Raw genomic sequence first — 15849 nt, 5'->3', positions numbered from 1 at the left:
TTCTGACTCATACCGACCCTATGCACAACAGAACGAAACACTGCCCGGTCCTGAGCCATCCTTACAATCATTATGCTTGAGCTCAGTGTTGTAGCCACTGTGTCAACCCACCTCATTGAGGGTCTTCCTCTTTTCCCCTGACCCTGTACTTTGCCAAGCATGGGCCTTCTCCAGGGACTGATCCCTCCTGACAACATGTCCAAAGTATGTAAGGTGCAGTCTCGCCATCCTTGCTTCTAAGGAACGTTCTGGTTGCACTTCTTCCAAGACAGATTTGTTTGTTCTTTTGGCAGTCCATGGTATATTCAATATTCTTCGCCAACACAACAATTCAAAGGCGTCAATTCTTCTTCGGTCTTCCTTACTCATTGTCCAGCTTTCACATTCATATGATGCAATTGAAAATACCATGGCTTAGGTCAGGTACACCTTAGTCTTCAAGGTGACATCTTTGCTTTTCAACACTTTAAAGAGGTCTTCTGCAGCAGATTTGCTGAACGCAGTGAGTCTTTTGATTTCTTGACTGCTGCTTCCATGGCTGTTGATTGTGGATCCAAGTAAAATGAAATCCTGACACATATAGTATAATAAATCCTTTAAAAAATCTATTTCCCTCCTGTGCACACCTCTAACCTGCTAATTCTCGTTAAGCACATGCTAGTTGGAGACCATTATCTACCCCTTGGTTCAGTACATTGCTGTAAGTCACCTGACCAGGAAGAGGAAAGGAAAACTGAGTCCATCACCTCTGTGTACCCATACTACTAAGTACCTGGCCTGAAGGGGGATTTGATGGAAGTAGCACATAATATATACCATTCAGGAAAGTAATAACTGTTCCCCAAATCTTTTTTGACAGAATGTGGGACAATTTAAGGATTGAAAAGTTCTTGAATTTCTATGCTGCAGGTTTTGCTTTTCTATATTCTTCCATGAGCACCATATTGTTTGGGTTTCACTGTATGTTTGTAAGGTCAGTAAGACTGATATTATGAACCCTGTTATACAGATGAAGAAATATTTCAAAGAAGTGAGGTAAGCATTCATTCATTCAATGATGACAAGTTAAGCAACAATTGTGGGCTAGGAACTAAGCTAGATGCTCACCGAAGATTATGTCCAGAGAGTAGCACATGAAGAAGACACAGGGCTGGAACATCTAATCCAGCGCTCCTACCAGCCCGCACTGCTGGAAGGCAGCAAGTCTCACTCTGAGGCTAAAGGAGAGGAGGTGCAGATTTAAAAGAAGGGATACTTTCTTTGATGCCAATCTGTTTATTTTGCAGTTGACAAAATTTGCATTAATTTTTAATTGCTTGGAAGTCCCAACCTTACTTTTTTGCCAGAGATTTCACCTCCTCTGCTGCCCACTTTAAACATCAGAACAATAAAATTCTTTGTTTGAAATAAAGGAGGCTCTATATTTTTTTATATTTAGTCAGTATACTCATTATCACAAAAAAGGGAACTCATGTTGTCCCTTGGTTTCTACTGTCAGAATAAGACATCCACATTTTAAAGGCTTTAATAGCCATATTAAGAAGCTTTTCTACTAGAATTGTCCCTTTAATATTGAAAGACTAGAATCTGTCTTATGAACTTGTCTGCTACTTAAATCTATGTGTATAGAATGAATGCACCATAGTAACGTATGTATATCTTATCCACAGCTCTTAAGACTTTCTCACAGTGTTGTCATCACTTATGAACATGTCTTCTTTCACCTGGTAAACTATAAACTCTTGGAAAGCAGGATCCATCTGTGATTCATAGCTCCCCATTGAAAATCCCACTGCCAGGAGAACATAGTCTCAGGGGTCATGTAAGTGAACTGGCATAACATAGTCTCTAAAGAAAATGTTCTGCACCTTACTTTGGTGAGTAGAGTCTGGGGTTTTAAAAGCTTGAGAGTGGCCATCTAAGATATATCTACTGGTCCCACCCTGGTCAGAGCAAAAGAAAATGAAGAAAACCAAAGACACAAAGAAATATCAGTCCAGAGGACTAGTGGACCACATGAACCATAGCCTCCATCGATCTGAGACCAGAAGAAATAGATGGTACCCAGCTACCACCAACAACCATTCTGACAGGGATCATGATAGAGGGTCCTGGGCAGGGCGAGAGAAAAATGTAGAACAAAATTCAAGTTTATAAAAAAAGACCAGACCTACTGGTCTGACAGACCAGAGGAACTCCTGAGACTATGGCCCCTGAACACCCTGCTAACTCAGAACAAAGCAACGCCCAAAGTCCACCTTTCAGCTGAAGATCAGACAGGCCTATGAGACAAACAACAATGCCCGTGAGGAATGTGCTTCTTAGTTCAGTCAAGTATATGAGACCAAACGGACAGCATCTGCCCAAGGGCAAAGACAAGAAGGCAGGAAGCGACAAGAAAACTGGACAAATGGACATGGAAAACCTGGGGTGGAAAGCGGGAGAGTGCTGACACATTTCAGGGATTGCAACCAATGTCTCAAAACAATTTGTGTATAAATTTTTGAATGAGATACTAATTTATGCTATAAACTTTCACCTAAAGCACAAAAAATTTAAATAAAGAAAGAAAACCCCATTGCGATCAAGTCAATTCCAATGCATAGTGACCCCACAGGACAGAGTAGAACTGCCCCATAGGGTTTCCAAGGCAGTAATCTTTGAAGAAGCAGACTGCCACATCTTTCTCCTGTGGAGCAGCTGATGGGTTTGAACCGCAGACCCTTCAGTTTGCAGCTCAGCACTTAACCACTGTGCCACAAGGCCTCCTTGATTCATAGTTAAATCAAAAAAATAAAAAGAAAACCAAACCCTTTGCTGTTGAGTGGATTCCAACCCATAGAGACCCTGTAGGACAGAGTAGAACTTCCCCATAGGATTTCCAAGGAGCATCTGGTGGATTTGAACTGCCAACCTTTTGGTTAGCAGCCATAGCTCCTAACTACTACACCACCAGGGTTTCCAATTCATAGCTAGGACCCTCGAAAGAACCTACACCTTGTCTTGCTCACTGTAGATGTTCAAAAAATATGTGTGACACTAATTTCACACGTAGAATTAGTGAAATTGGTATATGTTCTGCTGTGTACATTCTCAACAACAAAAAATTAAATTATTAATAAATGTGAGGAATAAAAAAGTATAATATCTAGACAATTCTCTGTGGACAATGCTTTAGCCTAGCAGTCTTAGTGACTCATCACTAAACTTACTATGCTAAAATTGTTAATAAACCATTGATTAAAAAGAGATGCAGATATGTCCTGGGAGGTGTGCCATATCTCGAAGGGAGGAAAGAAAGAAACTGGGGGGCCTGGTGGCGCAGTAGTTCAGAGCTTGGCTGTTAAACCAAAAGGTCGGCCGTTCTGATCCACGGCTGCTCCTTGGAAACGCTGTGGGCAGTTCGGCTCAACGGCAACGAGTTTTTTTTTTTTTTTTTAGGGGGGAAGAGGGGTACAGAAACCTCAGCAATCAAGGCTGTGAAGAGAACTGAAAAGTAAAAACAGTCACTAACTCAGGTTTTGAAAAGTATCTGGCTCAGAAGTCCCTCGAGATGTGCTTGACAACAGAGATATTTGAAATGCTGTTTTAATTTTAAATTAATACCAGTAAGTTACAGAAAATTTAGACTTTTACCCCATTAACATTTGAAACACCCATAATTCTATATTGAGAGAGAACTACATTTGTTAACATTTTAATGTATATACTTCCTTCTAGCTCTTTTCTTCTAGCTCTTTTATACTGTGTTGTTGTTGTTAGTCGCCACAGAGTCTCTTCCGACTCATGGCAACCCCGTGTGTGCAGAGTAGAGCTGCTCTATAGGGTTTTCAAGGCTGTGACCTTTTGAAAGCAGATCGCCAGGCCAGTCTCTCAAGGTGCCACTGGGTGGGTTCAAACTGACAACCTTTCGGCTAATAGTCGAGCATTTAGCCGTCTGCACCACCCAAGGACTCCTATAAAAAAAATTTTAGATAGAGACATTTTGAAAACACAGCTGGGAATGGACTATTTAAAATTTTGCAGTCCACTGTTTTAGCTTTAGAATATACCAAGTCTCTCTGTAACAATAAATATAAACTGTTGTGGGTTTTTTTTTTAATGTTGTCACTTAGTGTTATTTCCCAGGTTATTGGAAATTTAGAATCAGGAGCTGTGTGCTCAGGCCCCAAATAATTTTAAAGATGCAGAAAACAAACAAGTGCCCAGATCTAACTAACCCGTTGCCATCAAGTCAATTCCGACTCATAGTGACACCATAGGACAGAGTAGAACTGCCCCACAGGGTTTCCAAGAAGTGGCTGGTAGATTCAAACTGTTGACCTTTTGGTTAACAGCCGTAGCACTTAACCACTGCGCCACCAGGGTTACTACTAACCACATAAACCTACTAATGTGTTGTGAGCACTGACAATGTGTCAGGTTTTGTGCTACGTGCTCTAAAAACATTATCACAATTTAATCTTCCCAAAATTCTGTGAGGTTGGTATTATTTTGCCAATTTTAAAAATGAAGAAACTGAGGCTAGGGAGGATAGATAGGTTGTATTGAACCATCGGCTTATAAACAGGAAGCTAGGATCAATTATATTTCAAAGCCTTCATTCTTTCCACTGCCTGCATTTTCTTAGAGAAAAACCAAGCCCAAACCAAACTCACTGTCGCTGAGTTGATTCCGACTCATAGCAACCCTACAGGACAGAACAGAACTGCCCCATAGAGTTTCCAAGGAGCAGTTGGTGGATTTGAACTGCCAATCTTTTGGTTAAGCAGCCAAGCTCTTAACCACTGGGCCACCAGAGAAACATCTTACAGATATGTGAAATTAGAACAGCATCCATAAGAGCCAGCAGAGTACAGGATGGTGGGAAATGTTCCTCATGACCAGCATTTCTAAAACACCTCTAACAAGGAGAGGGATTTTCACCAACACAACAACAACAACAAAAACCTAGGCGATGAGCCCTAGAGTCCAACTCCATTCCTCCCGTCACTGTGTGAGGGCCACATACACATTAGAGTCACACGCTCTTGAAACGTCAGAAGTGGAGAGAACGTTCAGAGTCTCCCATGAGTTCACTGAGACCCGGATAAGGCAAGTCACTTCCACAAGCAGAAAGTTCAAGTCTCCCGCTGCCACATTTTCAAATTGTTAAGTGAAAGGTCCAACGCGCAAACCCACACCAGTCTACATTTCTAAATGTGTTGGTCACTGCTATGAAGTCAGGGTTACTCCTATGAAGTCGTTGCTCACTCTCCAAAACTTCTGAGTGAACGGTATATGTTGAACAGTTTAAATTTCTTCCAACACAATCAAAACTTTTCAAAGCAAGTCAGCGTACCTACTATAATTACAATACTTTTTTTAAAAAAGCTAAGTGGGCTTTTGGGGCTGTGGCATTGTCTTCTTGGTTTTCACATAGCAGGGTGAAAGCACCCAAAATAAAAGAACCTTCCCAGACATGCTAGCTTCCTGGAGAATTTCCTGGTAGTAGCAGAAGTTTCTGGTTTCCCAGTCCTAACGCTGGCTGTCCTGCTCATCAACTAGGAGAGGGAAGTCACTGTCGGGACTACAGAGGACCCCGCATGCCTGGCAGGTGCTGCCACACTCTGTTCCTGCATTCACTGAGGTCACTGAACTTGTCTAGCCCCAGCTGGATGCAATTATCACCTTTATGTCCCACAAGGAGTCGAACCTCTTTATTTTGTGCAACACAAGATAACTGGAGTTTGTCCTTCGTGGTGGTTGTTTTGATCATAGGTTTTACAGCTTCTAAATATAAGAATCTACTTTTCTATGTTTCGGGAAAAAAAAAAGAACCTACAGCCTTTTCGCGAAAAGCACCACTTGGCAGTCTAGGCCCTGGTGAGAGAAGCCCTGGTGGTGCGATAGTTAAGCATTTGGCTGCTAACCAAAAGGTCAGTGTTTTTGAACCGGGCTTTAAACCGGTCTGAACCAGTTCGGCCATGGCCAACGAAGCAAAACCAGAACAGACCTGAATTTTTAAAATTTGGGTGGTCTGGAACCATAACTGGAATGAGGAGAATTAAGGGTTGAGGCCCTGGAATGGGAGACTCTGAAGAGACATAATGAGACCCTTCAGGAACTGATGTGTGAGACTGGATTATTACCAAGAGTGAGGAAAGCACATACTCAAAGCGGAGCAGTTGGCAGCCATCTTTTAGAAGGACAAAGTTGTTTCCTACTCTGCACAAAATCCATGGGCAAGAGATTTGGTTGCTATACAATGTGTATAGTGCCGCTGTTTTCTAAGAGAGAGATTAAATTTCTAGCAGAGCTTCTACCAGTAATTTTTCCTGTTCCAGTTATGGTTCTGGCTCACCCAAATTTTAAAAATTCAGGTCTGTTCCAGCGTTGCGTCCTCAGCAACAAGTGAACCAGGAAGAATTGGTTCAAAGTCTTGGTTTGAATCCACTACCTGCTCCAAGGGAGAAAGATGTGGCAGCCTGCTTCTGTAAAAATTAAAATAAAAAACCAAACCCATTGCCGTTGAGTCGATTCTGACCCACAGTGACCCTACAGGACAGAGTAGAAATGCTCCATAGGGTTTCCAAGGACCAGTTGGTGGCTTCAAACTGCAGACCTTTTGGTTGGCAGCCAAGCTCTTTAACTGTAAAGATTACAGCCTTGGAAACCCTGTGGGGCTGCTCTACTCTGTCTTATAGGGTTGCTATGAGTCGGAATAGACTCAACAGCATGGGTTTGGTTTTTAGCTACATAGGAAAGGATCCCTGGTGGCACAGCAGTTAAGTGCTTTGCTGCTAATTGCAACATTGGTAGTTCCAACCCACCAGCAGCTTGACCAGAGAAAGATGTGGCAGTCTGCTTCCATAAAGATTACAACCTTAGAAACCCTATGGGGCAGTTAGTTCTACTCTGTCCTACAGGGTTGCTATGAGTTGGACTCAAAGGTGATGGGTCTGGTTTTTGTTTGTTTGTTTTTTGTTTAGTTGCCTAGGAGTGAACATTGCACAAATAGTCCATGCGGGGACAGGAAAAGAGGCAAAACTGAATTTGGGAATAAAGTAAACGCATGCCATCCTTTGTATCTTCCAATGTTCATTTAAACTTCTCTACTTCACAGGTCAAGGGTTACCGTCTTGATAAGGGTCGGTCTGTCTCCTTTCTCGCATTGCGGAACAGGGCTAGCTTCACTGGCATGTGACCTGTGCAGTCACACCAGACTCCCCACTCAGAAGGGTGAGGTGCTGCTGTCACCATCTGGAAATCCTTAACTTCTGAACAAAGAGCCCATATTTCGTTTTGCTCTGGGACCCACAGATTTGTAAGGGATCCTGCTTAGGAATCACAAAGTTTCGGAATCTCTTGCTGATGGTGATTTTCGTGAATAAAGATACACTCTGAAGGCTTCAGATACTACAGCCTTGGATACTTTTTTCATATATTGTTGTTAATCCTGTATCTGGTCTGCAGAACTCTCTCTACTTGGAAATAAGTTATAGCCTAACACGATAAGAAAAATAAATTAAGTCTTTTAAGGGAAGCATAAAGAACTCTCAGGAACAAGCATAGATGGAGCACAGGCTTCAGAGCTATGAAACTTCAGGCAAATCGCTAAATTTCTCTGAGCCTCAACATTCCTTTTCTATAAAATGGGATTAAATTAGCTAATCTCATTATGAGCATCATATGATGACCAGTGGAGAGGGCTGAGTCTCAAAAAAATTGCTATCTTCAGAATTAAATAATCTAGTTTAGACATTAAGTAGTCCAACCTTTTGCTTCTATGAATAGGTAAACTGAGGCCCAAAGAGTTGAGGACATTTGCCCAAGATCAGACAGTTCACTGCAGAACTAGAACTGGAACCCAATCTTTAGAGCCTTTTCTACAGAGCTTCACTACTATGTGTAAGCTGCTGAACCAGGGATAGTAAGACATGGAGTAACTGCATTGTGTCTGCTGCAGAGGGTGGTCACAGACAGGGAGTGAGCTTCCCCATTGTGGCTACTGCTCCTGGAGGCCCAGCTGGCAAGACGGTACCCCAGAAGCTGCCTGGCTCAGAATCTAGGGAGGGGAGAGTCGAAAGCATTACCTTTAAGGCCCGGGACAAGAATCTGCATGGAGCAGGCCTCTTCGGCAGTCTGTTGAGGATAACCAGATCTTAGCAGTGACAGGAAGCCAAGGCTAATTAGGGTGCCCAGAAAAGCCAGATCTCTCTTCATAATGAGCATCTGCAGGTCATTGACTCCTAAATAAAAGAAGGAATAAACAGTGACGAGAATTCTGAAAACTTGAAACAGCGACTGACAGTGTGCAGGGCCACAGGCCCGGGCTCATGGCCCGACCTCCTGTGGGACCAGGAAGATCAGGGACCATGCGTGTATCCGGGGGGACCTCCCCAGAGCACTGGATCTCTACCCCAGAGCTTCACACTATTGCTCACCTTTCTGTGAGTACTACCCCTCCCAGAGGTAAGCGCTATCTAATTTTTTTATATATATACCTCTTAAACAATGCTGGAAACCCTGGTGGCATAGTGGTTAAGTGCTACAGCTGCTAACCAAAAGGCTGGCAGTTCAAACCCACCAGGCACTCCTTGGAAATTGTGAAGCAGTTCTGCTCTGTCCTGTAGGGTCACTATGAGTTGGAATCGACTCGACGGCAATGGGTTATTTTTTAAACAATGCTAGGCATATGTTGGTTCATTCACTCACTCATTCATGTATCTATTAATAAACCTTCACTGAGAAAGTGCCATTGCCAGACCCTGTGCTAGGGACAGTGCATTTAGTAAAACGCAGTTTCGGCCCTTGTTCAGTAAACATTTATTCAATGCCTACTATGTGTCAGGCACCAGAGGGGCGTTCGGGAATATATCTGTGAACAGAGCAAACATCCCTGTTCTCAAGGAGCTCTCATTTTAATTTTTAGTGTTGACAATTACAACGTGGAGGGAAAGAGACAGGACTCTATGGTACGCCTGGGAGCACAGGAGTGGGACATTTAGTACAGAGCTACGGCAGGGAAGAATAGAGAGTTTGGAAGGTGGTTGAGAAAATTTCTAGAGGAAACGATCTAGACACATAAAAAACCAAACTCATTGCCATCGAGTCAATTACAACTTATGGTGACCCCACGTATTACAAAAGTAGAACTCTTCCATGGGGTTTTCTTGGCTGTAATCTTTACGGATGCAGTCGCCAGGGCTTTCATCCGTGGTGTCACTGGCTGGGTTTGAACAGCCAACCTTTAGGTTAGTAGACAGCAGAAACCATTTGTGCCACCCGGGAGCCTCAGCACATACTAGGAGCTGCATATTTATTTAATTCACAGACAAGAAATCCATGACGACACGCCTGCATGTAAGTGCCCAAATGGGTCATTCCTGGGCTGGATGAGGCCTAGTCTACTGGAGTAACTCAGGGTGGTAGGCGTCAGAGATGAGAGGACCACCAAGACAAAGGGCACTGAGAGCTTGGCAGGAGACATATCCTGAAGAGAAAGGCACAGTAGCCATCCTAAAGTGAATAAGGGTTAGAGGGGAGGCCCATCCTCCCCAATAAAGTGGAGTTGGGCAGTTGCGGGGAGGCAAGTCCATTGGAGCTGGTACTTGGCCATCTCTGAGAGAGCCCTGATTTGAACAAATGACCTCAACAGTTCCCGGACTTTCCAGGAAAGGCAGGTTGCTTGTGGCCCACTTTGTCTCCTTACCGCGATTGGCATTAAAACTTTGAAAACAAAAAGGGCAAAGGAGGCCCAATTCTTGAAGGAAGAGAAGCCTCCAAGTCATAGAGGAAGTAGAGAAAGCAGGGAGAGGAGGAGAAGGGAGAAGGGAAAAGACCTGACAATTCCTACAGCATAGCAAAGAAAAAGGTTAAGGCTGACCCCAGAGCTGAGCAGTAAAAAGGAAATGCTCATCATAGAGCATTAACACTTAAAAGTACTGGCACATACTAAGCAAAAAGGGGAGGGAGACTTTTTAGAGTCATTGCATTTATTTACCCATTCACCAATATTTATGGATGCCTCCCACTTGGGGCAGTTCTACTCTGTCTTATAGGGTCAGAATTACTCTGTCTTATGAGTCAGAATTGACTTGACAGCAACGGGGTTTGTTTTTTTGGTTTGTTTTTGGCACCACATGCTTAGGAGCCCTGCTGGTGCAGTGGTTAAGAGCTTGGCTGCTAGCCAAAAGGTCAGCAATTCGAATCCACCAATCATTCCTTGGAAACCCTATGGGGCAGTTCTACTCTGTCCTATACGGTCACTATGAGTCGAAATTAACTTGATGGCAATAGGTTTTTTGGTTTTTACCATATGCCCTGGTGGCACAAATGGTTAAGCGCTCAACTGCTAACCAAAAGGTTGGCAGTCTGAACCCACCCGGTGGCTCCATGGAAGATAGGCCTGGCAATCTCCTTCCATAAAGATTACAGCCAAGGAAGTCCTATGGGGCAGTTCTACTCTGTCACATGGGGTCGTCACGAGTTGAAAACAACTTGATAGTACCTAAGAGCAACAATTATATGCCCAGGGAGTCCTGGGTGGCATAACCAGTTAAGTGACTGACTACTAACTGAAAGGTTGGCTGTTCGAACCCACCCAAAACCACCTTAGAAGAAAAGCCTGGTGATCTGCTTCCAAAAGGTCACAGACTTGAAAACCCTATGGGGCAGCTCTCTCTGCGTGACATGGGGTCGCCATGAGTTGGAATCAACTTGGTGGCAACTAGTTTGGTTTTACGTGTGTGAGTGTGTGTGTCTGCCATATGCCAGACTCCTTGGTGGTGCAGCAAATGGTTAACACACTCAGCTGCCAACCAAAAGGCTGGAGGTTTGAGTTCACCCAGAGGCACCTCAGCCATTGAAAACCCTATGGAGCACAGTTCTACTCTGACACATATGGGGTAGCCATGAGTTGGAGTCAACAGCCTGGTACCATATGCCAGGCACTCTTTCTGGCACTGGGAGTACAGCAATGAACAAAACAAAGTACCTGATCTCATTAAGTTTATATTCCGGTTGGAGGAGACAGACAAAGACATATAACGGCAGGCGGTAACACGGGCTATAGTGATCCAGAGTGAAGGGTGCTGCTATTTTAGTGAAAGCCTGCTGTTGAGACAGATAAGGAAGCAAGCCATGGGATGAGCATCGGAGGGGAAAATTTCAGGGAGAGGAAACATTAAGTATAGAAACCCTGAGGCTGCAGCATGCTTGGAGAGTGTGAGGAAGACAAGTAGGCAGCAAGCTGGAGCAGAGGAAGCCAAAAACTGCAGGGCAGCCAAGGGACACCATACACGGGGCCTTCCAGCTCGTGGTAACAGCTTTGGATTTTTTATTTTTCTAAATGGGATGGAGGACTGTGATCAGGGAAGTGACACTATAAAAAGATCACCTGGCTCTTCTTTAGAGACTAGACTGTAGGGGAATAAAAATGGAAGCCAGGAGACCAAATATAAAGTGACAGCAATAATGCAGGTGAGAGAGGATGGTGATGTGGGCTGCAGTCGCAGGGTGAAAATAGCTTGGACTACTGGGTAGAAGTGACAGTGATGAAAAGAGGTCACATTTGGGATAAGGTTTGGAAGTAGAGTTGACAGGCTTTGCTGATGGGCTAGATGTGGGCAACTAGAGAGAGGCGTCAAAGATGACTGCCCGTTGTTGGCTTGGGCAACAAGGAGAATGCTACAGCCAATTATTGAGAAGAGAACACAGGAGGTGAGGAACAGATTTTCAAGAAGGATCAAGAGTTTGATTTTAGATGTTACGAGTCTGAGATGCCTCTAAGACACCCAGGTGGAAATGTTGAGTGGGCAACCAGGCCTAAATGCGCTTGCCAGTGGTTTGGTGTGTGAGAGCAAGATCAAAAGGTTAAAGAGCCACTGCATTTTCTCATCAATTCTGGGCTAGGAAGCCCTCTTACCCCCAAAATGAAGGTCATGTTAACTGTTAGAGGAAGGCAGTCTGAGTCGGGGGAATGCCCAAATCAATAGACAGGTTAGGTCTATCATCTGTCCATTTGCCCTGTACAAAAGATGTGGGAGGGGGGAGTGAAAGATTAGAATCGATGATCTTTAATGCCAAGGTCCCATCCAATCTTGTGCTCTTACGACTCCCTTCTAAACATGCCTCTGGAGTCTGGAGAGAGACCCACACCTTTGGACTTTGTGGCTAACTCACATCCTTAGGGCCTGAAATTCCTGTTATACTCATTTTCCAGAGTCCTCTTAGAAACCCGTGAAAGTGTCAAGACAACCAAGGAAATCCGTTATGGACATGCTTCCCCCTCAGCATCAGATATGTAAAAATACTACACCCTGTGATCCTGAACCCATCTGGTCTCTGCAGCAAACTGCTCTGCGTCAGGCATTCGAAATTCTTCCCCTGATCCAGAAAAACATTCCCCACTGGTGGTAATGAAATCAAGACGATGTGGAGATTGTTGTTTAATGTTATTAGTTATGAACATTAAATGTTCACTTAAAGTCAGGGAAATGGTTAATGAAGGGAAGCAGGAGAAAAGGGTCCAGTGATGCAAAGTATTTAATATTAGGGTTTAAAGAATTTCACTTGCTGGAGAATGTAAATTTGAAGAAAATTGAACTTCTTGTTGTTGTGTGCCATCAGGTCAATTTCGACTCATAGCGACCCTATAGGACAGAGTAGAACTGACCTATAGGGTTTCCTAGGATGAAATCTTCATAACAGCAGATCGATCGCTGGGGTCTTTCCTCCCTCAGAGCTGCTGGTGGGTTTGGACAGCAAATCTTTCAATTAGCAGCCAAGCACTTAACCATTGCACCACCAGGGATCCTTAATAAAAAATTAACTTATCATAACTTTGTAAAAACCAAGAGGTGTGAAAGGTAAAGCCGCTTTTCATCCCTCACGTCCTGAAATGGCTTGGGAGGGCAGGGGAAGACATTTTAAAGTTCAAAATAATAAATAGAAAAATGGATAAGCCAAGACAACACGATATTCGAAATGTCAGTATTGGAACCTCCCGATTTAGTATTTAAACAGGATTTTCCCGTTCAAAGTCTATGCTCTTGCTATTCACTCTCCTGGTAGGTTCAGCTTCCACCTGGATGCTTTTGAGAATCAGATGAAATTTTTCTTTGCATGAAGTGGAGACAGTAATGGGAAATGGGAAAATTCACGGGGAGCTAAAAGTTAGTTAACAACGCCCACTCCTACCCTTGTATTCAAGTGTTCAAAAGCTGGGACACATCACAAATACAGATCACTTCCTAAGAGTGGATAAGGGCTGAAAGGGAAGCAAGCTGAAACAATATTAAGTTGGGGCACAAAGAAGGGCACCTACTGAGTTTCTGCTTTTCAGAAGACAAAAGAAAACATTTATACCAAAATAATCTGTAAAAGTATCTAAATTCTCAATCAGGAATGAGAGAGAAGGAAAAAAAGAGAGAGAGAGAGTGGAGAGAGAATCTGAGTTACAGGAGCAGCTGTTGCCAAGGAAGGCAGAGGAGGCGGAGGGGTGCCCGCAGTCCCAGCTGAGAAGAGCCCACGAGGAGTGGTGAGGGGCGGCTGCCTGAGAGGGAAGGTGGGCAAGCGGTGAACTGTTCCGGGACGGAAGTTCTGTCTGTCTTGTTCACTGCTGTATTCCTAGTGTTTAAGAACCACCGTGCCTATGACAGAGTGCACCTTTTCCTGATGAGGCTTTATTATCTTTTGAACTTTTAGTACGGGCAATTTCAAACATACACAAAACTGGCATGATGAACCTCCATGTATCTATCACTCAGCTTTAACAATTATTAATATTTTGGGAAGGGTCATCTTGGATTCTCTTCTAGTTCTTCACCACTAATATTTAATAATACAAAGGTATGTATGTGTAGGTGTATACATCTTATATGAAAACTATGACACATAACCATAAAAAAAATTTGTGAGCCCACCCAATTTAAGAAATAAAATACTGCCAATACTAAAGGCCCTGTGTTCTTCTCCCTACCCCATCCCTCTGGCTCCCCAGAGTAACCATTAATCTAAATGCTGAACCTGTCATTCTCTTGCTGTTTTTTAAGTAAGCTTACTACGTGCGTATTAAACAATATATTGTATGTAGTCAGGTACTTACCTTGTTTCCTCAAACTTACGCTCCAAGATTCATCCATGTTGCTGCATATGGCTGTAGTTTATTTCTTATCTAATTATATTAATGCAGAGAGCATCAGTCACTAATGTGTGTTGGGATAGGGATAGAAGGTGGAAGGGACAGAAGGACACAGCTGCTGGTCCTGAGCTCACAGTAGCTGTAGGGAAGAGGGCATTCAATTCTCACTCCACGTGCCATTGAGGAAGTCACGGGGGTAGCCATTTAGAGACCCACCACATGAAGCTTGGATATCCATCCACCACAGTGTTTAAAACTATGAATCTGGTTCTACCACTCACCAGCACCTTGACCAAATTATATAACCTTTATAAGCCTGTTTCTTCATCTAAATATGGAGACAATAACCTCCTAAAGACATTCTAAGCAATAATATAATAATGCACATGAAGCACTTTGCAGAGTGCCTGGCATATGGCACCCGCTGCCATCAAGTCGATTCTGACTCATAGCGACTGTTACGGATTGAATTGTGTCCCCTCAAAAAATGTATGTCAACTTGTGTTGTGATCATCCACCACTCTGTCATCTGATGTGATTTTCCCATGTGTTGTAAATGCTACTTCTATGATGTTAATGAGGTGGGATTAGCAGCAGTTATGTTAATAAGGCAGGACTCAATCTACAAGATTAGGTTGTGTCTTAAATCAATCTCTTTTGAGATATAAAAGAGAGAAACAAGCAGAGAGATGTGGGGACCTCATGACCACCAAGTAAGAAGAGCTGGGTGAGAGTATCCTTTGGACCCAGGGTCCCTGGGCTGGGAAGCTCCTGGACCAGCAGAAGACTGATGGCAAGGACCTTCCTCCAGAGCTGACAGAGGGAAAAAGTCTTCCCCTGGAGCTGACACCCTGAATTCAGACTTCTAGCCTACTAGACTGTGAGAGAATAAATTTCTCTTTGATAAAGCTATCCACTGGCGGTATTTCTGTTATACCAGCACTAGATAACTAAGACAGCGACCCTACAGGACAGAGCAGAACTGCCCCATAGAGTTTCCAAGGAACACCTGGTGGATTCAAACTGCCAACCTTTTGGTTATCAGCTCAGCTCCTAACCACTGTGCCATCAGGGCTCCGGCACATGGTAAGTGTTCACTAAATGATAGCTATTGATATTACTATTATTACATATTGTCAGGTAGCCCTGAACTAAGTCAAAGAGGCCCACAGCCAAGAATGAGCTACGAGAGAAATGAAAAAGCTGAAAGCCAGAGTATCTAAGCTAAAAATGTTCTATACTCCCCTGTAAAAAGCCCTCACTTCAGTCAATTCTTCTGTGAAATGGGCACACTTGAAGTTTGTTTCCATCTTGTACCATTTGTTGTTGATCATTACACACCAAATGAGGACTTAACTTCCTTATGTATAGTCACTTACAGAATTGCAATTGTAAAGGAATAAGAGCTGTTCATTGGATTGGAGAAAATAACAACTCCGATAGCACTGTTATTGCCATTTACCGATGAAGACACCAAAGATCAAAGAAACTAAGGAATTTGCCCAGCATTATACAACTAATACGTGGTGAAGATGAGATTGAAAGCTAGGTCTTCTGCTCGATGTTGACTTCCTAATTCTGTCCAGTTGTCAGCTTTCTGTGCATCAAAAGTAAGGGCCCACTCTGCTCCTTAAATCACAAGGTAACAGGTTATATATATATGTATTTATGTTTCATGGAGAGAAAAAAAAAAAGTCAGTATTTATTGTGCATCAAATGTGGAT

At 43.3% G+C, this 15849-nt stretch overlaps 1 protein-coding gene across 1 annotated transcript in view; it reads right to left on the bottom strand.

Annotated features, from left to right (window-relative positions):
* The window catches only part of COLEC11 (collectin subfamily member 11), an 87726-nt gene that overhangs the window by 52189 nt on the left and 19688 nt on the right, over nucleotides 1–15849 (bottom strand). The window contains exon 2 of the mRNA XM_003411873.4: nucleotides 8076–8231. Coding sequence (XP_003411921.2) covers nucleotides 8076–8214 — 139 coding nt within the window. The 5' untranslated portion in view covers nucleotides 8215–8231. The remainder of the gene's footprint in view (nucleotides 1–8075; nucleotides 8232–15849) is intronic.

The sequence above is a fragment of the Loxodonta africana genome, chromosome 12 (genome assembly GCF_030014295.1).
Source record: "Loxodonta africana isolate mLoxAfr1 chromosome 12, mLoxAfr1.hap2, whole genome shotgun sequence".
Classification (NCBI taxonomy): Eukaryota; Metazoa; Chordata; class Mammalia; order Proboscidea; family Elephantidae; genus Loxodonta; species Loxodonta africana.
This window is presented reverse-complemented; position numbering and strand designations above follow the sequence as displayed.